Source organism: Carica papaya, chromosome 5 (genome assembly GCF_054855325.1).
Source record: "Carica papaya isolate Zhongbai chromosome 5, ASM5485532v1, whole genome shotgun sequence".
Classification (NCBI taxonomy): domain Eukaryota; kingdom Viridiplantae; phylum Streptophyta; class Magnoliopsida; order Brassicales; family Caricaceae; genus Carica; species Carica papaya.
The window spans coordinates 43,182,634-43,208,153 of record NC_142313.1 but is presented as its reverse complement, the minus strand read 5'-3'; the positions used below and the strand labels follow the sequence as shown (position 1 = coordinate 43,208,153).

General features: G+C 34.0%; 4 protein-coding genes across 5 annotated transcripts; 2 read left to right on the top strand and 2 right to left on the bottom strand.

The window, feature by feature from the left end:
* The first annotated feature begins 2,106 nt into the window (after positions 1-2,106).
* On the top strand, positions 2,107-9,082 carry LOC110816938 (beta-glucuronosyltransferase GlcAT14B-like). 2 transcript variants are annotated; one of them, XM_022045314.2, is made up of 4 exons: positions 2,107-3,440; positions 7,913-7,988; positions 8,095-8,210; positions 8,431-9,082. In XM_022045314.2, the coding sequence occupies exons 1-4, from the start codon at positions 2,789-2,791 to the stop codon at positions 8,826-8,828; spliced, it is 1,242 nt and encodes a 413-aa protein (XP_021901006.1). In that variant the 5' UTR covers positions 2,107-2,788; the 3' UTR covers positions 8,829-9,082. The 2 variants fall into 2 exon arrangements, with proteins under 2 accessions (XP_021901006.1, XP_021901005.1); XM_022045313.2 differs by having other exon boundaries at positions 2,109-3,440; positions 8,320-9,082.
* An 869-nt stretch (positions 9,083-9,951) lies between these two features.
* LOC110817019 (uncharacterized) lies at positions 9,952-12,385 on the top strand. The gene is made up of 2 exons (XM_022045408.2): positions 9,952-10,520; positions 10,959-12,385. The coding sequence occupies exons 1-2, from the start codon at positions 10,293-10,295 to the stop codon at positions 12,081-12,083; spliced, it is 1,353 nt and encodes a 450-aa protein (XP_021901100.1). The 5' UTR covers positions 9,952-10,292; the 3' UTR covers positions 12,084-12,385.
* A 107-nt stretch (positions 12,386-12,492) lies between these two features.
* Positions 12,493-15,533, bottom strand: LOC110817020 (uncharacterized). Its single transcript, XM_022045409.2, has 4 exons — positions 15,297-15,533; positions 14,449-14,519; positions 13,845-13,931; positions 12,493-12,711 (listed from the first exon to the last, which is right to left on the bottom strand). Exons 1-4 carry the CDS (start codon positions 15,403-15,405, stop codon positions 12,688-12,690), a joined length of 291 nt encoding a protein of 96 aa, XP_021901101.1. The 5' UTR covers positions 15,406-15,533; the 3' UTR covers positions 12,493-12,687.
* A 1,542-nt stretch (positions 15,534-17,075) lies between these two features.
* LOC110817013 (QWRF motif-containing protein 3-like) lies at positions 17,076-23,824 on the bottom strand. The gene is made up of 8 exons (XM_022045404.2): positions 23,571-23,824; positions 21,927-22,066; positions 18,895-19,702; positions 18,697-18,816; positions 18,234-18,350; positions 18,022-18,111; positions 17,419-17,526; positions 17,076-17,292 (listed from the first exon to the last, which is right to left on the bottom strand). The coding sequence occupies exons 2-8, from the start codon at positions 21,944-21,946 to the stop codon at positions 17,242-17,244; spliced, it is 1,314 nt and encodes a 437-aa protein (XP_021901096.2). The 5' UTR covers positions 21,947-22,066; positions 23,571-23,824; the 3' UTR covers positions 17,076-17,241.
* Positions 23,825-25,520: the final 1,696 nt, after the last annotated feature.

Genomic DNA, 25,520 nt, shown 5'->3' with positions numbered 1-25,520 from the left:
CATCCCGCGTCTATCTGGACCGTTAATCACGATTGATATCGTCCGTCTAATCGCGCCTAATGAGAGAACGAATCTGGTATGTTCATCACGATTGATCTTATCCGTTCGATTGCAACTAATGAGTTAATGAATCTGACCCGTCTATGTGCACAGGATCGATCCTGGACTGTCCGATCATTGGGTATGTGGATCACCCACGTAATGCCGATGTCAGTGTATCTTGTCACGCGGCGTGCTCCGGTTTGTCAAGGCTGCTAACTGGGTCATCCTACATGGCTGAATTTTTTATTTTTACACTTTAACCCATTGTTTCTAATTTTTCTTTCAAAAACACCATCTGAACTCAAATTTTTATTTTTTTCCAAAATTATTTTCGATTACATCCATAACCTATTTTTTTTCAATAATTTAATAAAATAAAATAAAATTAATTTATAAATAATATTTTCATTTATTTTTAAATTATCAAAATTGATGCCGGACCATTTTTCGAACCTGAATATTACATATTTGCTATAAAAATTTTAATATTATTCAATAAATATCGAAAAATAATGGTATATATTACTTTAATAATTAATTTTCCGTACTTGTAATTTAATAATTATGTTTAATTAATGATTTAAAAAAAGAATATTGAAATTTAATGAAAGAAAATACACCACATCAAATAAAATTATAGTTATAGACATTCCTTGCTTTTAAATGATTTGATATTTGAAAACCGAAATTCACCCAAAAAAAAAAAAAAAATTATTCTAGGAAAAAGCAATAGTTTGATTATATACTTGTCATTTCACAAAATAAATATCATGATATAAGTTTTTTTTTTAAATATATATATATAACTACAATGGTAAATTAGATAATTCAATTATGTAAATGTAAAAAAAATCATTTATTAATTTATATAATATATTAAAATTTCGTATTTTATAGTTGAACTTTGCTAATTTATTTATAATAAATAAAAGTGGTCATAATAAATCACAATTACCTCCACAATCAAAATTGTAAAAGCTAATTGGAATAAAACTAATCATATAGTGATTGAATTTTTTAGAGAGTTTACCTTGTGAAGACTTCCTCACTTACACGTTACCGGTACTTGGGCACGCGACGGGCCCCACCCTCACTAAATGTGGGGCCCATAGCGTAAGCTTAAAATTTATTTAATACCCACAAAATTATTAATAAATTTCAATTCCACATACATTCATTATGCAAAGTAAATAGTGTATTTGAACCTATAAGTGGCTTGTCACAATTTTAACTTTTCGAAAACCCTAGTTATCTTGCAACTTGCAACTTATGTGTAACCAACAAATAGTTATTGAATTTCAAATGTCTGTTGTTAATAATTTTCTAGATATCCACTTCGTAGAAGAAGCGAAACAAAATCTTCTCCGACTCCAGATCTTTGATGTTTACTCCTCCCAGCGGCCGCTAAATATATGTAAGAATGTTATTCATAAATTCAAACTTCACTACTGTTTATATAAAAAATCATTCAATTAGGCAAAGTTCATAGGATTCCCGTTGATCTAAACTCTCTTATGATATGTCCCATCCTCCTTCCTACGCCTCTGTGATTATGAGGGCAACCATGTTCACTTCGTCTGCCATGGTGAGGTCGTTGTTGACGAAAAATTAATTTATAAATTAACTTGCCAAAAGATAAACATAGAGAAAATCGTGCAAAAAAGTAGATTTTACTTCACTTAACGACGAAAACAAATTAAATTTTATTTTTTGATAAAATATTTTTTTAGAATGTTATCAAATTATTTATTTATATTCATAAATAAATTTTTAAAAAGCTAAAAGAGTATCTAATATAAATTGTAAATATTTATAACATATATATACAATTTTAAATATATTTAAAATTTAGTTAATTATTCTTTTCAATTAACATTTTATCCAAATTGATAAATACTTATTAATAATTTTGTTTAGTAAAATTCGAGACTGCAGTTGTCAAAAATTTTATCTTCATTTTCTTCATCACTCGCACACGCGCGTATCTCCTTGTCCGAAACAACGATCACACGCTCTCTCAAATCGCGTGGGACATCCTCACAAACTAGATTTAATATTCAAGCAGATAATTAAAGCCAAAAAGCTTAGTTCGATCATCAACTTCCATTAGGTAAAATCCTCTAGAACTTCTCGCTATTTTGAAGCAGTCAACAATGGAGTTTTTAGCTTTACCTTTCTTCCACTCTGTAACTCTTTATTGACATTCTGAAACTAAGTAAGCATCTCTGTTTATCATCTTCCCTTTCGCTATCTTCAACTCTTTTTGTTCTCTTTTTCCTTACCTCTGTCTTTTTCTATATTTAAAACTCTCTTCTTTTTTACGCATGTGAAACTTAGACTCTAAGCATATCTTCACTAAAGCTCTCTTCTTTATTCTCTATACCCTACCCCCCTTTTTTTTTTTTCTGAGTTATTACTGGTTAGATCTAGGGCAGTTTAGAGTAAAGTTCGTTTTTTTCTCCCTCTTTTGTCGGATTTGTTTAATTTCGTATGTTACATTCTTAATCCGCTCTAAATACTTCTCCGTTTCAGCTTTTAAGATAGCGATTTGGGCAAGTTTCCATTTTAATTGCAAACCTATTATATTGGATTTATACATACAGTTAGAAAGGTTTCAGCTTTAAATACTTTACTGCTCTCTGTTATCCTCTTTTAACTCGAAAGATTACTAGGGTTTTTTGCTCTGATTTTGAGCATTTCTGGTTTGATTCTAGGTGATTGTTCAGCTTAAATTTTGGTAGTCAGAATGAGAAAACTATATAGGAAATTAGGGTTTATTAAATACCCATTTACAAGTATGAGGAAGAATGTAAATGTTCACTCAGGAAGGGTGTTTAGTGATAGAAAATGGATAATCCCATTTTATACAAGCTTACTCGTGTCCATTATTCTGTTAATGTCAGCCATTTTTGGTTTGTTTACTGCTCCTTATGGTGGAGATCAGTTGCCATTTGATATAATTTCATTTGCCCGGTCAGAGGACTCAAGGGGGTATTTTGTGGAATCCGATATAAATCAGTCCTTCAACTTGAGTGAGTTGTTAAAAGTAGGAGCACCTAGACTAGCATATTTGATTTCAGGGACGAAGGGTGATAGTCAAAGAATGATGAGGACTTTGCTGGCCGTGTATCATCCTAGAAATCAGTACATTCTGCATTTGGATCTCGAGGCTCCGCCTCGTGAAAGACTGGAATTGGCAATGTCTGTGAAGAATGAACCTATTTTCCGAGAAGTGGAAAATGTTCGAGTAATGGCACAGTCTAATTTGGTGACTTATAAGGGTCCTACTATGATTGCTTGTACACTTCAAGCGATTGCAATTTTGTTGAAGGAGAGCTTGGATTGGGACTGGTTTTTAAACCTCAGTGCATCGGATTACCCTCTAGTGACACAAGATGGTTAGTGCTGGATTTCTGCTGTTAACTTTGCATAATCTCATTTGTGCTTGCTGCTTTATCTGAATATTAGATGACTTTCTTCAAATGCTTTTGAAACTTATACGGATTAATTTTTTCACTGATATATTTGCCTACATGATATAGTATGTGTTGCTTTAGTATCAATTGAAGTAGGACAAAAGAGAGATAAGAGGAATTTAGGGAGGGAAAAAAAGAGGCACAAGAGAGGCATACGTAGGAAAATTATCGAGGGAATTAGTAATGAATGTATCTACATATTCTCTTTATTACTGGCATTTATGACGATAATGATTAAAAACGAATGGGGAAAATATCATTACTAGTAAAAGGAAGGCAAATGTTTCTAATCCTAATAAACTCAAAATCTCATAAAACTAACTATTGTTCTTAAATAGTTTTAGATTTACCTAAAGCATACTGAGAAACTAAAATTGCACAATTATTATAGTAGTTCATAGTAGTAAAAATTTTACTAATCTAGCGTATTATTTTTTTGCACTACTAGGACAATTTAGATGATAACAACTATTAGGACATTTACCTCCCTAGATGAACAAAACCTTTTGTTGCTTTTGGGGATCCATTAATGATCATATATTTATATAATGTGCCAAAGCTTATAGTGCCTTTCACTCAAAACTTGTACTTTATGTAATTGTCTAAGGTGGAAACTTGGATGCAAATTGCAAGCTTTGGTCATGTGTAAACTCATGCTGATAAGAATTGATATGATTTGTATATGGGTTATTGATTGTGATTATGTTCGACTTGTTGTAAGGTTAGGAAACGCTAGATGCAAGCTTTGGTCATGTGTAAACTCATGCTGATAAGAACTGGGATGATGCAGATATAGGTTATTGATCGTAATTATGTTCATCTTGTTATAAGATTAGGAAATTCTGGATGCAAGCTTTAGTCATTTGTAAACACATGTTGTAAAGGCCCGTAATTTATTGAATAAGAAAACATTAAATTAAGTAACTATAAGCAGAAACAATTTTAGAGTTTATGATTTACATTACTTACACAGTAGAATCAAGATGCTCAATAGGATTACGAAAATGTTTTTTTAAAGAAGTTTAACTAACGGAATAAATAAAAAAAATATAACTAAAAATCCTATAGAATTGACCTTCCTGGGCAACTCTAATAGGATGCAGGAGACAACTTCTATTTACAATATTTTTGTAATTTGAGATCTGGATTTTGGTTTTTTTGATCTGAAATGGCTAAATAAAGGAGATGAGTTACATTAGGTTAGTAAGAATATCACACTTAACACCGATACGGAAAACCAAAGGTTGGTAAAAATCATCAAAAACCAATGGAGCCTTTGTTTTTTTTTTAAATAAATTCGTTTAACTTAAAAAATATTATTTTATATTTATCCTTATGATTTTTCAAAACCGACCTATGAAGACAATAACTCGAATAACATTTTGATTACATATTCAAATGAGCAATAACAACAAATTTACCTTCTTACTTGTTTACCAGTATCTCTAGGGATCCATAGGGATCCTCCTTACGCGTGGACCCAATATTCAATTTATCGATTAACCGGTTGTCACCATACCCTATCCGGTAATGGGCGCCAAATATACTACCACTTCAATATTCTGTCTGTTATGATGGTGTACTATACCTTCCAACCCCTTCTGGTATGGGACTTCTCAGCCGCGTTCGATTGAGATAATGTCAATGATAGAATTTTTCCTATGCAACGAGTACGTACATCCTTCCCCAGTGTACCCAATAAACCATTCATATGTTTCATACCATCAACCAATCACCAATCACATACCAACATCTCATTTTTACCAATCAATAGTAAATCATGCAAATAGACAATACGTAAATTAAGAAAACGTAATTAGGATATTTATTTCAATCAATCAACATTTGAGAGAAATAGTTAAGCAATCAATAACGAGAGGACAAATAAATGTATAAATAAAAGTGCATGCGGCAAGTCAAGAAATATGTCCTAGCAATAGATAAACAGTATAGACAAAATAGGTAATTTTGTACTGTTTAGTTAACGGTTTCGCTGGTGACCTGTAATTAATTTTAAGGTTTTTTAATTTTTACAAAACATACCGTTATTAATTATTAAACATTACTTTACCATGACAGGAAAAAGGTGAGAGATTTTTATCTTGAATCGCTGTTTGAAATACCGTTCTTTTCATTGCGCCTCCTAACAGTTCCTAGGTTTCCTGAACTTTTCCTGCAGGAATCAAAAATATGCGTTACGGAACAAAAAATACCTTAAAAAGGCTAAAATAAGTGTTTTTAAATTTTTTTTGGCCGGTTTAGGGTTCCAACACGGTGGTGGTTCCTTTTGACCTGATCGTTTTCAGCCGGTTTTGTATGGAAACCTGCGAAAAACAAGGTTAGGGAGTCTCTGTCGGTCGGAAAAGAACAAAACTGAGACCCCACCCGATGCGACGGCTCCACCGTTCCTTTTTTGCAGTTGAGGTTTTTCTTCGGCTAACTTGCACCAGAAAGAAACGAGGGCCATGATGGTAAAAAAATTGATAGAAACGAGAAACGAAAAAGGGTTCATCAAAAGAATTTTTGAATTTTGGCCGCGACAACTCGGCCGAGCTCCACTTGCATTTTCTGGCTCACTCGTTGGTCTTTCGGCTCCGATATGGGCGTGGGGAGGTTTGGAATTCAATTCCAAGCGGAAGGGAGAAAATTTTTACCTTTTTGGCGTCAACGGTAGCTCCCGTGCGGCGGTGACGGTGGCCGATCTCCTTCTCCAGCGTTTGGTTTACTTTTTCGGCCGCCTCTCTTCTTCTTCTTTGATCCCCCTTCTGGCTGCTAAGGTTTTGGTTCCATTCGAAGAGAAGTTTAAATATTCTTCTTCATTAAATCTGGATTGTCCGTTCGAGGTGACGTGATCTATCTTTAGCTGTTGGATCTCTTTTATTTGGAGAATTAATCTAACCTGTACGATCTGATTAAATCCAACCATTCGATTGCGCTTGAAGAGAAAACGCATCTGGGCCGTTGGATCTGTTGGTACGCAGATCGTCCGCATGGACGTGTGTTCATGTGTCTGCCATGTGGCGCAGGGACTGGCCACGCTGTTGACGTGACGGTCTACGTGGCTAAACTTTTGAAAATTATGTTTTTAACTTAGTTTTTCAGATTTCTTTTTAAATAAGTCATTTTTATTTCTACTTTAACTCTGATTTTCGAAAATATTTTCAAATGCATTCAAAATTTAATTTTTATCAAAATTTCATAAAAAATTAAAATTAAATTATTTTAAATATATTTTTTTATTAATATTAAAATATCCTAAACCAAATTTTCGGATCCGAGTGTTACACATGTTAATAAGACTTGGGATAATGTGGGTATAGGTTATCAATTGTAATTAATGTTTGTCTCATTATAAGGCTGGGAAATTATAAGTAGTGGATGAATTACCTTAAATAAGTTCCCGATCGGTAATATGGGGCTATTTTAAGCTGATTACGGAAAACATCTGAACTAATCTGATTGTAGTTGTCGGATTCAGCTGCATTTTCCTGATGGAGTTTACTACTGACAATTAAACTCTATATCTGGACTCCTTATGAGATCTTCTGACTCTTCCTCCAATATTCTAATAGTTTCAAGTTTTTTAAAATGTGTGTCTATATGGTCCATAACTCTTCAGAAGTATTATATACACTTTCCTGAGGGAAGAAGCAACTTTACCTTTTATTTTTCGTTGGTGGTAACTATGGTTGGCTTCTGCAGAAGGAAGCTTTTACAGTCTTAGAAAATAAATGTACGGAATTTGGATACTGAAACCTGTTGTTACCTTACCCTTTGGTTATGGATGTTCCATCATGATCTATTAATGGGTTTCTGCATGAACTGTGTTCATGCAGTTCATTTGGGATTTGAGAATTTGATGCAGAACAGCAGAATCCTAGAATGGACTTATACAAATTGTTTTAGATATTTATGTAGTTAATATTTGTAAAGCATAAAGGGTATCTGGCTTACATGGGAATTATAAAGATGCTTTCATTATTGTTTTAAGGACTCTAGTTCTTATTTTGTCAGAAGCCATATGTGGTAAAGTCACTAAGAATACTTAGATATGAAATTATTATGTGCGAAATAGGAAGGGTAATAACATTCCTACAATCTACTAAGACTTCCCAAAACTCTGCTTTTTAAGTTGGCAAATTATTTCCAGATTCGTAAACAGTACTGAGACATAACTATGCTGAAATAACCCTGGACAGGTAATATGACACAATTTAAATCTCTGACCTTTTTATCGGTCAGTCCTTTTTCACTTAGATTTTTGGAGAAAAGTTTACAAAATAAGAATTTTTATGTGTAAATCCCACATTTCTCTATGCCATGCAAGATTGGCTTTTTACACTTCTCTTCAAGACTGCTTGCAAAACGTAATGCTCTATTTTCTGATTCTGCAGATTTTTTATATGCATTGTCAAATGTGTCGAGAAATTTTAACTTCATTGAACATTCTCAGATCACAGGGTGGAAACTGTAAGCAAAACAAATAAAACGCAAACTTATCACCTTATATGATTCCCTCCTTTGTGCTTGACATGTGAATGCTGATGGCATCTGATATTTACTTACCATTTTGCAGAAACCAGAGGGCAAAACCAATCATTATTGACCCTGGACTATACTTATCGAAGAAATCTGACATTGCTGTTACTACTCAGCGAAGATCACTTCCGACATCTTTCAAGTTGTTTACAGGTTAGTACGCTATCCATGGTTTTTTTTTTTTTTAATTTAGCATGCTTATCTTCATTCTGTGCATTTTTCTTGCATTTTATCAATGTCATTCATGTTTTCTTGCATTCAGGTTCAGCATGGATAATGCTGACACGATCCTTTCTTGAGTATTGTATATGGGGATGGGATAACCTCCCGCGTACTATCCTAATGTATTATGCGAACTTCATTTCCTCTCCAGAAGGTTATTTTCACACTGTTATTTGCAACAATGAGGTATTCCGAAGCACTGCAGTGAGCCACGATCTTCATTACATTGCTTGGGATAATCCTCCAAAGCAACACCCAATCTCTTTGTCAATGAAAGATTTTGACAAGATGGTGAAAAGCAAGGCTCCATTTGCTCGGAAATTCCGCAAGGATGACCCAGTATTGGACAAAATTGATAAAGAGCTTCTTGGCAGGACAGATGGGTTTGCACCTGGAGCGTGGTGCATTGGGAGCTCCGAAAACGGGGCGGATCCCTGCTCCATTCGCGGCGATGATTCAGTGTTTAGACCAGGTCCTGGCGCTGAGAGATTGAGAGATCTGTTTCAGACGCTGTTATCCAAAGATGTTCTGAAAAGGCAATGTTCATGATGAAGTTAAAGAGTTGGGTAATATCGTCTACAATTGTATATTGGTATATCCATAGATCATTCACTTACTATAATGTTGCAGAAAATCTGGTCTGGTGTAGATAATGGGGACCAAACATTTATAAACATTGGAGAGAAGATGGATTTTATTTTTCCTTTTCACAGGTCACAGAGAGAGATGATGTATGAACAACATTCGTTTCTTTTTAAGTTCTTATCCAATTCAATGCATACCTATGGTGAATTCCGCGTGTATGTGCGTGTGGGTGTATATATATATATATATATATATATATATATTTATTTATTTATATATACGTGGGGGTGTGCATGCGTAGTCCGAAAAAGAATACGCACGTTATGAAGAAGAAAACATGGCACGGACCTAATTATTAATTAATTTATTGGTCCTGGCCCGAGCCTGGGCCTGCACAGGGGCCTGAGCTGTGACTACACACGGACATGATCTGGGCCTAGAAACGGGTCTGAGCCTGGATCTGGGCCTGGGTCTTTGTCTGGGCTTCGGTCTGGGGCGGGTATGGATCTGGGCCTGGTGCATGAATCCGCATGGGCCTGGATCTGGACCTGGGCTTGTATCTGATATTGGGCCTGGGTCGTTGTCTGGGCTGGCTATTGGTTCTGGGCCTGTACATGGATCTGAGCCTGGGTCCGGCTCTCGGCCTGGACCTGGCTCCGGACATGGACCTGGATCTTTATTTGGGTCTCGGTCTGGGCCAGTGTCTGGGTATGGCCTATGTCGTCCCGGTCCTGGTCTGAGGCTGGGTCTAGGTTGGGCCTTGTTCTCAGTCTGGGCTTGAGCCTTAGTCGGGCCTTCATATGGGCTTTCCATTTGTGCCTGGGCATGAGACCTGGGCCTAAACATGGGGCCTAGGCCTGAGTCTGGGCCGCAGCCTGTGACTGGCCTCGCGTTGGCCTGGGCCTCTGCCTGAGCCTGGGCGTTTATAGTATACGTTCTGTTTTTTAGTATCGGGGCCATTCGACTATGGTGGGAAAGTTGTTTGATTAATTTGAAGAAGAAAGAGGGGCGTTTTGGTAAAAACAAGATACTGAAACTCGAAAAAGACTGGACAAAGAAGATAAAAGAAATAAAGAAGCAGCCAAGACCCCAGAATTCACGCCTGGAAATACTTCCCCACTTCTCAATTAACTCCCCTCTCTCTCTCTCTCTCTATATATATATATATATATATCTATGTATATCTATATATATATCATATTTATGTCCATCAATTGCCTCTGTTCACATCACAAGCGACAGCAGAACCCTCTTAAAACTCGAAGAAAGAGAGAGATGAGAGAGATCAGTTGGTGGTAGTCGCCATTTTTGTTCTGTTAATGTTAACTTTCTTCTCTGTGAAAGTGGGGGAAAGAGAGATCAGAGAGGAATAGTTGCCATTTTTGTTTTCTTGGTTTCCTGTTCGAGTTTGTTGTGAGTTGAGACATCATGGGTGGCGGGGGATGTTATAGTAAAGGTGGAAGCAATGTGATTAATTACAGAGGAGGAGGAGGAGGAAGAAGGTGGTGGTGTTCGTGGTGGTTGATATTGATGTTGGCATTTGTGGCGGCGTTGGCTGGGGTAATGGCCGTTCACAGACTAAGAGAGAGACGCATCTTCAACCTTCTCCTTCAACAGAAGAACACTCATCTTCTCTCCCTTCAGCTTCTCTTACAGGTCCTCTCTCTCTCTCTCTCTCTCTCTCTCTCTTCACTATTCTGTCAATGCATGCAGCTTTCCACGTGTCAGTGTACCAGCATGACTCGTCTAATTACCATGCAACTTTTATACTATACTTCCTCTTTGCCTCTTCTGTTCATTTAATTCATCAGCAACTGTTTGCTCAATAGTTTTTCATGAATTATCTTTTCATCCGACCTAAAATCAGATATATGAATTCATTTCATAATATGTTTATGTTAGCACATGTTCTGAAATGGGATGACATTTATTTGCTATGAATTTACATTTTCATGACCCAAATTTTTGTCAGAATTGAGTATATTTTGGGAATTCTATTATGGGTACAGGTGAGATACAACGCAAGCCTTTGTATATGAAAAAACTTATTTAGTCAAAATGCAATGTTATTTGTTTAACTAATTAAAATTACAGAAGGAGAGAGAATACAGCACAGAAATGAAGGGGAGAGCTGAAGAGTTGAAAGCCAAGATATACGCCGTTAATGCCCAGAAGATGGAACTGGACAGAAGGCTATTAGAAATGCAGTCTACAATTGACTCCCTCAGAGATGAACAAAAGGTTATTTCCCATGCAATGAAGGAAAAACAGAAAGAGATTGAATTGCTAAGAGACAAAGACTCCTGGAAACATAATCCTCAACTCATGACCTTAACAGAGATCATCAAACAGAAAGAATCAGAAATCCAGGAACTGAAGCATCAAATTGAATATCCGGTTAGGATTTTCCCAGGAAACCTGACAACAAATGAGAGCATTGCGGAGGCAGTGAAGGCAGAGGACGACTGGAAAAATGAAGATCAGAAAGCAGGTAATGTAAGAAATTTGACAACTGCAGAGGAAGGGAATGAAAACAGGACTGGCATTCATGCCAATCGCGTTTCTCCCGCAAATGCTGCTAAAAATGCTACTGAGGTAATCGTTGAGACCAATAACAATGTAATGAAAGCTAGAGATGAAGGAAATGAGGTGAAGCCAATGAATGGTCATCAAGTACAGAAGATTACCAGAGATAAGCGTTTAGGAAGCCTTGCGGATTCACAACAAGATCAGGGAACCTCCATGGATGTGAACTCTCGAGTCCCTACAGGGTTTAGTTTGAGCAGGCAAAATTTAAGCAAAGCCAAGGGGAGGAGATGGCGGATGCTAGCAAAAAGCGGGTTGATGTGGAAAGACGATGAAACTTCCATGAAATATGGAGCAAAGAGTGTGGGAAGCACAATTCCAGAAGACCCAGTGAATGGAATTTCAGAAGCTTATAGATATCATAGCAAGGACAAAGGGAATGAACTACAGAAAAACACAAGTGTTGAGGTTGGGATTGGTAACTTTACTAATGAAATTGGCCGGAGGAACATGAGTAACAGAGACATGAAGAGACAAGAAAGCAAAGATGAAGACGTGAAAGGTGTGGAGAGAAGGGAAATGTTTGTAGCGGAGACTGAAGATGAAGGAGAAGCAGGACAAGCAAACCTACTCAAGGAATCTATTCCAGAACTGGAAGAAGATAAAGAAGACACAGAAGAGGATGAGTTCTAGGGGTTTAAACTTACTATGTCCAACAGCTTTTTCTCTTGTCCGCTCTTTTTCCAGCTTTTTTAACTATATGCTCAAGGGTTTTCTTTTCTTGCCTACTTTCAAGTCCTACGGCTTACTGTAGATAGTTTCTTGTATGTGCTGGGTCATGTGTCTTGTGATGAGTAGAGATGTGCATGGTCCGACCACTAAAAATTTGCAACAATCTGCGTGTGAATGATTAAGATTACTGGACGTGGAAAGCAATTATGGTTTCTCATGCATTTTACATTCATGATTTAATTACCTTCAATTTATTATTATTACCGGATTGTCACAATAAGATGGGATAAGATCAAGCCACATTTATGCAGATTACATTATTAGCTTATAAATGCTTATGCATCAGAGGAGGGAAAAATATTGAACAGACTAGCAGATGAAACAGGGTGATTTCACTCCCAGAAAAATAAACTTTAGCCTTCGATACAGATACCTCTCCCGGAAACCATTAAAAGAGAGTGTAGCAGAGTATATGCTGCTGACAAAGAAATGGAAACCTCCAGTGATTAAAGATCCAACCAATGACATTATTACCAGGAACATTGTGAAATTAAAAACTCCAACCTCAGTGTGCAGCTTCCACCATTTTCTGTCAAAACAGAAGAAAACATCAGAGAAGAGCTATTATTCTACAGACAGAGAGGTGCAGCTTTGTTTTCATGATCTGGTGAAATAACAAATCCTCAATGAAATTCTGGTTGCTGAACATATTAAGGCACTTTTTTATATAGTTTACCTCTATAAAAATTTAACAATCCAGCACATAAGCTCCTTGTAAGATGCTTAAAGCGAGGATTGATGATCAGAAACAACTAAGTCCTACTGCATTTTGCGTAAACATTGTTTCAGGAATTAATTTTACGGAACAAGATACAGCTCGCCAGGCAAAAGAGGCATTTTTCACATTCTCCTACGCTCAAATTGCTGAAGAGCTATCATATTTATTGACACCTTAATCAATTTTTGTTCTTGATATATCAGGAGCAAGCTGTTCATTACTTTCCTGGTACAAGTTCTTTTCTTGATAAAAGAACTTTATTTTGGAGAAAGAGAAATATAAAAACAGAGAGGATACAATATCATGTAACCGTCAAAAAAAAAAAAAAAAACAAGAAATGTAAAAAGAAAGTAGAAGCCTTTATTGTTTGGTTCAATTCTCATTCAATTACTAGTCAATTCCCCTTCCAAAATTCTTCTATAATTCTATATATAATAAAAACAGGAATTCATTGTCTTTTAACTTATTACTTCCTCATTTTAAATCTTTTAATGCTGAGAATTTAATCCCCACCTCGCAAGCTATAAATTGAATTCCAAAAAAAATCAAGTTGGGTTGATGTTAACTCATATTTTGGGTGGTAGTAACTCACGTTATAAATTATGTCCCACATAATGTAAAAAAATGGGAGAATCAGAACTTTGCATTAGATGGGAATTAAACCAAAAGCATACTCAGCTCCTTCTTATTTAACCTTCAAACAGTCCATAGATATACATGGATGGGTACTCCAAGTTCAAACACGGTTAACAAGAAATCTTAATAGGAAATGAATATTGCATTTCTTATTTTACAAGTCTAAAATTAAGACATCGGCCATTTTTAACCTTTCCTATAGAAAAAATTGAACCAAAGCTAGAATTTGCCATCAATTAGTCATGTTTAAAATTATGATGCACAGTCCTGATTACGAAAGAAAAGAATAGAGCTCAGAGTATGAATACCTCTTCATTCTTGCCTTTGCCTCTAGTAAAGAACTTGTATCCTCCAAAGAAAAGTAGACCCCAACCAGACAAGGAGACGATTACAAACTGCAAAAACATAACAACCAATCAAAGAAATTCAAATCTACATGTCTTGCCTAGTCTATAGTAAATTTATTTTGCCACAGACACCTGCTCTATTTAAGGAATAATGGAGTAAACAATTTGCTCAGCTTAAGTGCATAATGGCAAAATGCAAAACCCTACTAAAGAACATCTGAAAATAAGGCTGAAGTTATATCTCTGTAATCATAATCCTCATAAGCACAAACAGGCTCATTAACCCTGTTAGGCAGAAATTGCGTACAAGATAGGCAATGCCAAGCAGGTGAAATGTCTAAGGTAACAGCATCCAAATTTGCAGTATAAAAGCATAGACTTGAAACATGTGTATATGCATGCGATAGAGACCATGTATTGCAAGAAAAACAACAAGCTTTTGCAGACAGCTTCCTCTCCATATTAAAAGGGGACTTACATGCTCTTCCTTATAATATCAAACAGAGACACATTTGAGAAATGAGAGATTGCTTTGTGGTGCTTAAAGAACCAAAAGGGGACTTACGTGCTCTTCCTTCCATTTAGCTGGGTTCATAGGGTCTTGCCAACAGTTAACCTTTGGAGGTCCGTGGTGTTCTAGAAAACATATGGAAGTAAAAATACATAAGGATCAAGCATTACATTGCAAGATATATGGACTATGCAGTAACTTTACAAGTTCATCAGCAGAAAATTGACAAATCAGTAAATTATCAAAAAAATTATTTCAGAAAGAACCATGCAAAATTTAAGATATATATCCCTTTAACCGTGAGAAAAGTGGAAATCAAAATTCATACGCATAAAATCTATCCAATAACACCATCCATGGTAATTGAAATTATTACTGCCACAAATGAAGCAATTTCTTTCCACCATCTTCACCTTCTCTTCACGCTCATATTAGAATTCACACATTTAGGAAGCACATTATATAAGTTTTTATTCATAGGTTAACTTCAAGCTTTAAACTTCACCAGCAAAAAAAGTTATAATTGCATCAGATATCCTCAGCTCAAAGTCCTATATATGTAAATATAACATGAACTTAAGAATCAATAGCTACCAAAAAGTATTAACCCAACCTAACTTTTCGCTCCTTAGAGGACCAATAGCAAATAAAAGTACTCACGTCCATAAGTATTTTTGATAATCTCCTTCCATCCAAATTTATTATGAAGTCGGCGATAATTATGTTATAATCCATAGGTAAATCAGATCACGGATTGAAGTGAATTCTATTTAAATATTGCGAGTGCTAAAGCCGTAAGGGCCTGCAGATCCGGAAGAAATACGCAGCAGCATAAACATACATATATATATGTGAGTGTGTGTGTGTGTGTAGATAAACGAGGAAGTGCACATGGAGATTACCAGCGGCGCCAGCGAGACCACGGCGCTGAGTAAATGAAACTGCTTGAGAAGAAGTTCTTGCGCATGAAATTTGAGCTATCTGCGCCGCTCGGCGAGCAAATGAGGCCATGGATCGTGGCTTCTTCTCGAGGGTTTTGGAAAGAGAAGGCGAGAGAGAGAGAGAGCAAAGAGGGAATTTGGAAGAATAGAGAATGAGGGAGACGACAGAAATGAGAAGGAAAAAACTGCGTTTTGTATTAGTTTTGGGGGAATTGTGGCGTTTTGGTATAAATACAAACTTATTTCATTTGTTAATTAATTTTTTTTTGTTCTCAATTGTTAATTAAAAATTTTAAAATTTATTAAAAAATTTAAAATGAGTAAAATTAAACTTATAACTTTATAATTATAATATATATTTTCTTTAAATTATTTTTTCATCTAAAAATAATTTATTTTAAGAGAAAAATGCTAATAAAATAAATTTTTTATTTTTTCATAAATATATATATATATATATATAACGATAGAACAATAATAAAATAATAAAAATAAAAATAATATTAACAATATCTCATATTATTATTTTAGAATAAATTTAAAAATAAATATTTTAAAATTTTAAAAATTATAATAACCTTTCGCACTTAAAATAAATAAGAAAATTGTGTTATTAATAATTTATATAACTATACATTTGAGAATATTGTACAAAAATTATGGTTTTTTTTGAAAAATAATATTTTTCCAATTTAATCTCCTCTTAAATCATTTTTGATTAATCTCTTTAACATTAGTTTACGGTCATTGACTTTTATTCAAATAATTTATGTATTTAAGATGATTTGACCGACCCTACTCGTATCACAACATTTACACATTTAAATATTACAACTGTACTATCAAGATTAACTACAAAATGTATCTATCTGATAATAGAATTTTTAAATCAATTTCAACTATACTCCGATCGTTGGTGAGTAGCATTATGAAATCGTGCTAAGAGTTATATAAACTTTACAATGTTATAAAGAACTTTAGTTTAACCCAAGTGAATTCATTTGATAATAATATTAATATCCTCTAGTGAATAATTAGTAAAAATAATATCTAAGACTTTGAAACTTCATTTGATTCAATAAGAAATTTTCTAATTTTTTTTTTCAAATTCATATTAATTTTATAGTGATTGTGATAATTATTTTTAACTTGTTTAACTCACTAATCAAATGTTAAGATAATAAATAAAGGGTTTTTTAGTAAATTAGAGTAAATCATTGAACAATGCTACAAATTTTAAAAATAAGTACATAAATTCACCTAAAAAACTAATTTAATTGTATATGAGAATATAGCTAGCATTTCAATTTTGAAGAGTTTCTTAAAAGTAAGATTCAAATAGCGGTCAGACGATAGTAAAAAGTCACAGTAAATTTTATAATTACTTGTATTAAAAAATAAATAAACGTAATTTTTTATAAATAATAAAATATGTTGATTGAAGAAATATTAAATTAGTCTCAAACGTTTAACACTTGTTATGATTTTTTTAAAAATATTTTTTATTATGATTTGATTATTAATATTTTTTATTTATTTTAAATACTCAGTTTCTTTCAAATTTTTAATAGAAAAATTAAAATAATTATTATTACATCTAAATACTTTTAAAAAATAAATTTAAAAAATAAATTTGACTAAATAATAAATCAATAACAATAAAATAACCGAATACTATTATTAATTTATAAATCTATTAATTTTACTAATTTATAAAATTATTAATTTGAACTCTTTTAGTTTTTCTGTTAAAATATACTAAAAAAATTGAAATAAAAGAAAAAATTAAGGAGCAAATTGTAATAAAAAATTAAGAGCTAAATTACAATAAGTGCCGAATATCGGAAACTAATTGGGTAATTTGACCTTTCTTGTTCCTGTCTCCACTCTTCTGCAATTGTTGCTGCTATGATAATCCCATTTGAATGATTTGACTCTTCAAACTCATTTCTTGAATCTGCTCGTTGGGAAAAAAATTTTAGCAGTATGAAAATCTTATCAAGACATAAACACGAAGAGCATATGCATATACACACACTTATATTGTGCTCTAAACACAAAAGTAAAACTTCAATGAGTTTACCATTAATTGAGATATGGTTCTGAAATGTTCATGGCATTCCTCTAGCAGTAATTTTTCTTGTGATACCACTTTTGCTAGTTCTGAAATCAAGCAAACAGTCCTCTCAGCCTGTTGACAGAATGAGTTTTCAAGGGTCAATCAGCTTTTGTTATTTACATAAGTATAAGCCGAGAAATAATATGTCACAAACCTCGCTCATGACCCCAACCAGAGAAAAGGAAAAAGATGACAAAGAAAAAGAAAGATTCGTTGTTTTAAGATGATAGATTCTTCGATGCTTTTATTCATAAAAACCTTGTCATTTATAAGCTGCATATGGCGAGGAAAATAGATGGAAAAAGAAAAGCAGGAACCTCTTAGAGTGCTAGGAAGTTGTAACAGTCTGAACGTCAGATTGATAATCGCGTTCAGGTTCCGATCTTCTTTTGTTTTTCTATTTCTCCATTCATCTTATCCTAACCCTAGTCGCATATAGTTATAATGGAATATACCGAATCACCCTTTGACACTGTGACTCTTTTTTGTTCCTAAGATTATTTTTCTATTTTCCTAATTTACCTTAGTTCCTTACACAATAAGTTATTAATAACACATCTTACTTACCAAGGAAGAAAAGCTGCTCAACATCGACATACTGGAAACTGTGAGATCAGACCCATGTCTGACCGCTATTGAAGCTGATTGCAAATCCACCTAAAAGCTTACTTTTATTAACAACAGTATCCATGAAATTGATTAACAATGAAAAGAAGAAGAGTTTTTATCGGCAGGAATAACTCTGTGGTAGAACACGAAAATTTTTCCATTTGACTCACCTTTGCACCTTCGATAAGAGGTACTCTGCAAACAACAGAGTGTAAGCTCTCTTTGGCCATCGAAAGAGCTCCTAGGTGTTGTCTTTCTATATCTCCCCAAGCTTCCAAACGTTTAATCTGCAAAATATGGTAATTTATATAGGCATACATAAGTTACAATTAAATGCTTAAGTTTATCACTGATAATCTAAATATATCTAAAGATAATTAATATACGTATATATATGCATTCTACCTATATGGGTTTGATTGTTTAGATCCGAATCCAAAATCAATTTTGTTTCCAACCTATAGTTTGGATCCATCTACGTCTATTCTTTCGTGTAGATGTTACATGTGAAAAGCATTAAAAGAGTTTAATATTGTATCAGCCAGTCATAAAAATCTTTTGAATTATATCATCTAATATATGTGTCTTTGAGATATATATCGATATGATTTGTATAGTCTATGGTGTACTGACTTGAGACCGAAATATAGAGTCCAGCTTCATCTCCAACTTTTCCTTTTGAAGTTTGATTTTCTTCTGTACCACTGAATGTTGCAACTTTGTATAACTATCCCATGCAAATATCAAATTTTTCTGCAAAACCCATCAAAACACAGAAAGTTTCAAGTTACTTGCTGAAGAAGAAAGGGAAAATAGAGCAATTTTCCATACCTCTACTTGAGTAATTAACTTGAGATTCACAGAATCAGCTCTGACATTGGCAAACTGCCATTGAATCAATCTATTATGGAGAATCCTTAGCTGATGAACACTCTCAACATCAAATGGCAAAGAAGAAGATCTCTTGCTCTTAAACAACTCCATTAACCCCAGATTCAGTAACTTCTCCACACCTTTTGCTTTCGAAGGACTGGTAGGTGGCTTCAAGCTGGAGCTTGAAAATGACATGGGTCTTGACTTGGTTTCAACAGAGACTGGTGGTGAACCTGACCTCCCCGGCGACAGTGCCCACTGTGACATAGCACTGCCATATCCTGTTAGAGAATTAGCCCTCCTGATCGCATTCTTGATGCTGAATTTCTTTGTTCTTGGAGAACTATCTGCTGATGCTGGATTCGAAGTAGGTGTCCCTCTTCTAGTCCTGGCTGGAATTTCCTGTAAGTACTTTGACGAAACTTCCATGGATGGTTTCCGGAAACTGACGGAGGGACTTGATCTGTTGCTGTACTCAGATTCTGAGTCGTGGGTATGAACTTGATCAGTGGAAAATACATCTGAATCTTTCCTTGAAGGTCTTCTGCAGAACACGTTCTCATCAACAGAGAGTCTCCCAGGCAGGATAGTGTTATCGGTGAAGTAATTCGACGAGGATGAAGACGATAAGGTGGTTGATGATTTTCCGGGGACATTCAAGTTCCCCGTGTACCTCATGGAGCCGCCAAGAGAGGGTCTGTAACTTTCTTTAATGCTGTACTCTTTCTCACCCTCGAACCTGTTGAATTCAGAGCAACTTCTCTGCCTGGAAAGTGGAAAACCCACATGATTACTTAACTTGTGATCAAGATAATCTTTTAGCCTATCGTTGCCCAAGTGATCAGCAAGAGTACGCGGTTTATTAGTTGAGGGCCAGAGTCCTCTAATAGAAGCAGAGTCCTCCAGGCTCCGATGAGGATGACTCTGCTTCCTGGTCTCACCGGAGGTGGATGTCCGGCGAAGGGGCGAGACTGGTTGTGTATCATGAGAGGGAGTTGAGGTTGGAGAGAGAAAACGGGAGCTTACTTCACGGGACTTGGGTCTTCTTGGTTTGGGAGATTGAGACGAGGTTAGTGTTTCATTCTCGCTCTTCATGAGGATTCCTATTTGGTCAGCGAGGAAAAAAAAAAGCAGAGGGGGCTGGAAATGAGCAAGAAGGGTGAAAAACTAGTTTGAAAGTGGATAAGAAGAAAAACAAAAACTCAGATATGGCGGCAAAACAAAGGTGTGCCGGCGCTGAGGTTTCGGGTATATAGTTTTACTGTTTGGTTTTTCGAAAAAGAAAAAAAGAAAAAGAAATGATTTTGGAGAAAAGTAAGAGTTCTTATTGGTGGAGATGTGAGAAGAATCAGTGAAGAAAAAGACAAAAGCACAGTGAATAAGATATGGCAGTGCTGAAGGATTCTGCATATAATGCCGGCAGCTTAGTGTTACAGGTGGCGTGGATATCTCTGTTTGAATTACTCCTTATCTCATTTTTCAAATATTTATGCATTCAAAAACTTTTAATGTTTGTTTTGTGTTTTTAAGCCCGTTTGGCTGACGGGAAAATATTTTTCTTTTTCTTTTTCTTTTCCTGGACAAAATTCACAGACTTTGCTTATAAATCCTGGTTTTTTTTTAAAAAAGAAAAATGCTAAATCCATTCGTTTGGTTCACACTTGTAAACCTTAACTACTTCAATTAATAAAAGAGATAAACATTAATTAATTCAGTTGATAAAAAAATAACAATTTTACTCGGGGGAAAATAAATTTCTGCATTCAAATTTTGGAAATACTTACCCAGTAGAATTTTAGTAAGACTTGTTTTGAATCATTCCTGTTTCTCCATATTTGAAGATAATAAAAAAGAGGAGCTTCTGATATTCTAACTGAGAGAAAATATAAAGTTATTTATTGAATATTGAGAATAAATACTAAACGGGCAGATCCTCTGAAGAAGATCCAAGAACCACAAATCAAGAAAAGAGCAAAAGAAATTTAAGTTCTAGAATGGCCTCTGGAACCCTCCCATATTAAACAGTGTGTGTATAAATGCTGCTTCACTCACTAAAGGGATGTGAGAATACATGCCACCAAGAGCACACCTTACACACTCTAACAACACAAAAATGTAAGCAAATCCCATGGCCGCCCAGTAGTATACTCCAAATTTCCCGGAATAGTGTATGAGTGGGAAAAAATTGCTTGTATACCATATGATCTGCATGGCTGTTTCCAACAACAAGCCCATCATCATATGGAAACGAAAGAAGTGAGGCAAATCTTTGTTCTTCACGATCCAAATATATGCGAAGTAGCAATAGAACATTGGGAAAAAGATCGGTAGCCTGCTAATGGCACCTGGGACGAAAAAAACCAGATCTTCAAGAATCTCGTGGCGCTCAAGGAAAGGTTGGATGTAATATCCTGTGTCGGAAATCTGCAAAGCTATTAGGTAAGGGACACATGACAATGTTCTCCACCACCACTCTGGCTTCGCAGTTATTAGAGGGATTCGGAATTTGAAGAAATTGTCTTTGTATGCCCTGACGAGCACTGAAGATCCATGTTGCCTAGGCAACAAAGGATTCGTGCACGATAGGCCTTGGTCACATACCAAAAATGTACTTGATGTTGCAGCAAGGTGCTTGAGTGGTTTTACTGCTAATTTAAGATAACAGGTAAGTAAAAATGGAAGAAGGCATGCAGTTCTTTAGATGCTCTGACGCATCATGTACATATGAAAACACATATGAGTGGTAAATTTTGTAGAAGGCGATATTTTCATTTCTTTCTTTTCCCAGAGAATTTTATTTCAAGCAGTTTGTAAAATTTTTTATTCAATGCAGAAACTGCAGTATTTTCTATGTAGGTTCATTAGATATGCCATATGGAACCCAGGACAAACATTCTAAACACAGAAGGAAACAAAAATTATCATAGTCTATCTAATGGGATTCCCATACCACTAACAAAATCATCAATGTTTTCAATTAAAAATTTTACCTGCAGAAACCCTCAAGCATAGCTCCTTATCAGCTCCCTGTGAACTGGTGCTGCTCGACTGTCTAGGTAGTGTAACCAAGCTATTACCGGAGTGCAGTAGGCTAGTCTTTGCATATCTATAGAAATTCACAATCTTATGCCTGGTTCAAGACAAATACTAATGGTGTGAGAAAAATATGAAAACTGGGTGGTCTGTTTCCTCTGTTAGCATAAAGTTATTGGTAACAAGAAAAAAAAGTTCTTAGAATTGGTACCAACTATAAAAAGATTGTTAATACGAACTAAAAGTATGGCAACAATCTGGTGATAATTTGACTTTAAAGCTTCTCTTGGTTCAAATATATTGCATTCTCGCTTGATATCAAGATTTAATTATTTTAGTAAGATGAATTTGGTCATAATATATGTACTCAACACACAATTGAATTAATTATACACATGATTCAAATCTACTATGATGAGTTTATGTTCTCGGTAAAAAAAAGTACTTAATTTGAATTGGATATGTAATTAATTTGGATTTGAAATGTTATTTTCATTCAACTTTTTAGTCAATCTGTATTGCATCTCATTCTATCCAGTAAAAATTTGAACCAAAGGCAATATAATACTTAGAGCAATCACATGGTTGAACCTAGTCTGCTATCGAAGTTGAGTACGAGAAATTAACTTCCTGTTTCTTATGTTTAGAATACTGTTGCTCATACAAAATAAGAAGAGAGAGAAACCATGGTAAATCAAATAAATATTCACAGTACCAATTATGTTAAGAGGTTTGGATAAGCAGAATAGTAGAGTTTGGCTCTAATAATAACCGATGTATGAAATCCCGTCAATTAATTCTCATTCATCGACAAAATACCACAGCCGATTTCTTATCCATGGCACCAGAACACAGATGTACCGTCGGAAATGTGTATTACACTAGAAGAAACCATGACTCAAAAAGAATCTACAAACAATAAAAGCAACAATTTCCAGTCGAAGGACTAAAAAATTATATCCAAAGATCAACCTGATTCTCAGCAGTTTCCTTATAGCATGGCATAGTTTTGCAGCATTCCAGAGTCAGCAAACTCATTTTCTTTTTCTTTCCTTTACCTCTTCCATCTAATCCTTCTCATTTTTATTCGCAAATTTTGCATGAAAACTAACCCAATAAAGATATTTTTTTAGTCTGATTTGCACCAGAATTGTTGATTATTCGACCAGAGAAATCCCAGGCAAAAATCTTGAATTGAAATGGAACATGTTAATCGTCAACCCAAAAACTATAAACAAAATGAGATCTTGACCAAACCCATTTGCTGGCTGTTGTTTGCTCTCTAAAATGACAGTCTCATCAGATTAAAAACAGACTAACAACGAAGATCCCAAATAGTATAAGGGGAAATTGGAAATGCACAAAATAAGTAAAATGATAAAATAATATAACAATCCAAGAACAGAGACAAGCAAAAACCCCAGGGTGGCCAAAACCCTAAAACAAAATTAAATTTTCTTTTTCTCTCAGGTTCACCCTAACCGAACAAGTACCCTTCAAGAGTTCTATCCAACAATAACCTAACATACGAACACAAAGCACAGCTCGCATATGATCCATCCAGCGTTATTCACCAAAATAGAATAGCAAAAAGCACGTACCGGCGAGAGGCCCCGATGGGGGCAAGAACAGGAGAAGGGTTATGGTGGTAGCAGCTTGCAGCAGGCGCCATCGGTATAGACTGGTGACTCGCGCGGTTTCAGTTCTCAACTCTGCTCAGGTCTCAGGTTTGACAGGAAGGTTTCTTTCCATGCAAGAATGTGAGAAAGGGTCGACTCTGCCGTTCCAGAAAATTCTAAAGCCCAGTTACATTGGGGTCCCGAAACCCAAAGAGAAGTGGAACGGCGTCGTCTCATTCAATGATATTTTGATGTAAAATGGAAGCTTTTATATAGAGAGCTTTCGGATAATATACAATTTGTTACATAATAAATATAATATAAATCTATACAATAAAATTAGTTGACATTAATATTAATTTTAGATTTCATATAAATATGTTACATTTTTCGCAAGCTAAATTTCTTTTTAAGCAATTTAAACCTTGCATTAATTTAAAATCATTTTTTTTAAAATAACACTATAGTGTAATAAAATAATTATGTACTTGAAATTACAAATTCTTACAATAAATACACAAGTTTGATATAAATACACATTAACTAATAATACAATACTATAATAATCAAAATTTATATATTTTATTTTTAAAATTATTAATTTAAAATTCATTAATTACCTAAAATTTATAATTTTTTAGTTGTAATCGACAATGTTTAACTTATATATTTAATTTAATAAAATTAATATTTAATTTATTAATATATTTATTACGTCATGACTAAATTGAATTAAACTTTGTTAAATTTATTATGTACATAAATAAAATAAATATTATATTATGTAATTGAATTAGTTATAATAAAGTAGAAATTTAAATTAATTTTTTAATAAAAATTTTAAATAATTATCGAATTAATTATAAATAATAAATAACTCAATAACCATGTCACAAATTATAAGTGACATAAATACTTAGGTAATAAACCACCTAAAAAATGATTACATTACATTTATTTGTTCAATAAAATAAAGCAATTAAAAATTGAGACACTCATAACCGAACAATATATATATATATGTATATATGTCTTGTTTTCTGTAGTGGTCATTATGTTACTTCAGTAATTCTTCAGAACCTCACAACCTTCTTACACTCTTCAACGTCTTTTCGATGTCTGGATATTTTTTACCCCCCCACAAAATTACCAAAAATAGCTTTTTCACTTTTTGCAATTTTTACCATCTGCTATTTACCACGTAATAAATGGTTAGTTTATTTTTACCATTTACCAAGTGTACTTTTAACTTTTACCACGGGTCACTGTCAAATACTGAGCATGATTGTTTTGTCCACTAAAAATAAAGCAACTGTTTTGGGTCGTTGTCGAAGTCCCATATTCAGTTACGTGGTTGTACCTATTTTATTTAAAAATTATAAATTTAAATTAAATTAATAATATATAATTTATTGAGATTAAAAATTTAATGTAATAATGTATTAATAAAATTATAATGATTAAATTAAATTTTTTTTAATAATTATATTATATTTTTGTTTAGAGAAATATTTATTAATAATTAATTTTGTATTTATAAAAAAATTAATATAAGTTTAATTTAAATAAATTGGGAATATTTTATTTTGTCTTTTGAATATAATGATACTAATTTTATTTAACGTATTACTAAATTTTATTTAGTCCATCAAGAAAAATAACAAAAGATTTATCCTTAATTATGTGAATAATCTTTAATTAGATTAAACAATTAATAATTTATAAGTAATTTAATTTTTAGGCGAAAATTGAAAAATATTAATGTAGCTTTATATTATTAATAAATAATAAAAGAGAAAATATTTTATAGAAAATAAAAATAAGATAATTTAAATTTTTATTCGATTTAGTAAAATAAATTTGAAATAATTAAATAATTAGGGCAAGAAAATCACCTTTTGACAAGACCACCGTCTGCATGATAGAAGGTCT

Bases quoted from the DNA above. Each gene is read 5' to 3' on its own strand.
- LOC110816938 (XM_022045313.2), top strand. From the start codon at position 2,789: ATGAGAAAACTATATAGGAAATTAGGGTTTATTAAATACCCATTTACA. The intron at 3,441-7,912 runs GTTAGTGCTGGA...CTGATTCTGCAG, and splicing joins CCCTCTAGTGACACAAGATG to ATTTTTTATATGCATTGTCA. The intron at 7,989-8,094 runs GTAAGCAAAACA...ACCATTTTGCAG, and splicing joins CAGATCACAGGGTGGAAACT to AAACCAGAGGGCAAAACCAA.
- LOC110817019 (XM_022045408.2), top strand. From the start codon at position 10,293: ATGGGTGGCGGGGGATGTTATAGTAAAGGTGGAAGCAATGTGATTAAT. The intron at 10,521-10,958 runs GTCCTCTCTCTC...TTAAAATTACAG, and splicing joins CCCTTCAGCTTCTCTTACAG to AAGGAGAGAGAATACAGCAC.
- LOC110817020 (XM_022045409.2), bottom strand. From the start codon at position 15,405: ATGGCCTCATTTGCTCGCCGAGCGGCGCAGATAGCTCAAATTTCATGC. The intron at 14,520-15,296 runs GTAATCTCCATG...TATGTTTTCTAG, and splicing joins TGGTCTCGCTGGCGCCGCTG to AACACCACGGACCTCCAAAG. The intron at 12,712-13,844 runs GTATTCATACTC...CTGTTTTGACAG, and splicing joins GCAAAGGCAAGAATGAAGAG to AAAATGGTGGAAGCTGCACA.
- LOC110817013 (XM_022045404.2), bottom strand. From the start codon at position 21,946: ATGCTTGAGGGTTTCTGCAG. The intron at 19,703-21,926 runs GTAAAATTTTTA...TCCACTTTCCAG, and splicing joins ATGCTTGAGGGTTTCTGCAG to GCAGAGAAGTTGCTCTGAAT. The intron at 17,527-18,021 runs GTAAGTAAGATG...TTCTGTCAACAG, and splicing joins TGAGCAGCTTTTCTTCCTTG to GCTGAGAGGACTGTTTGCTT.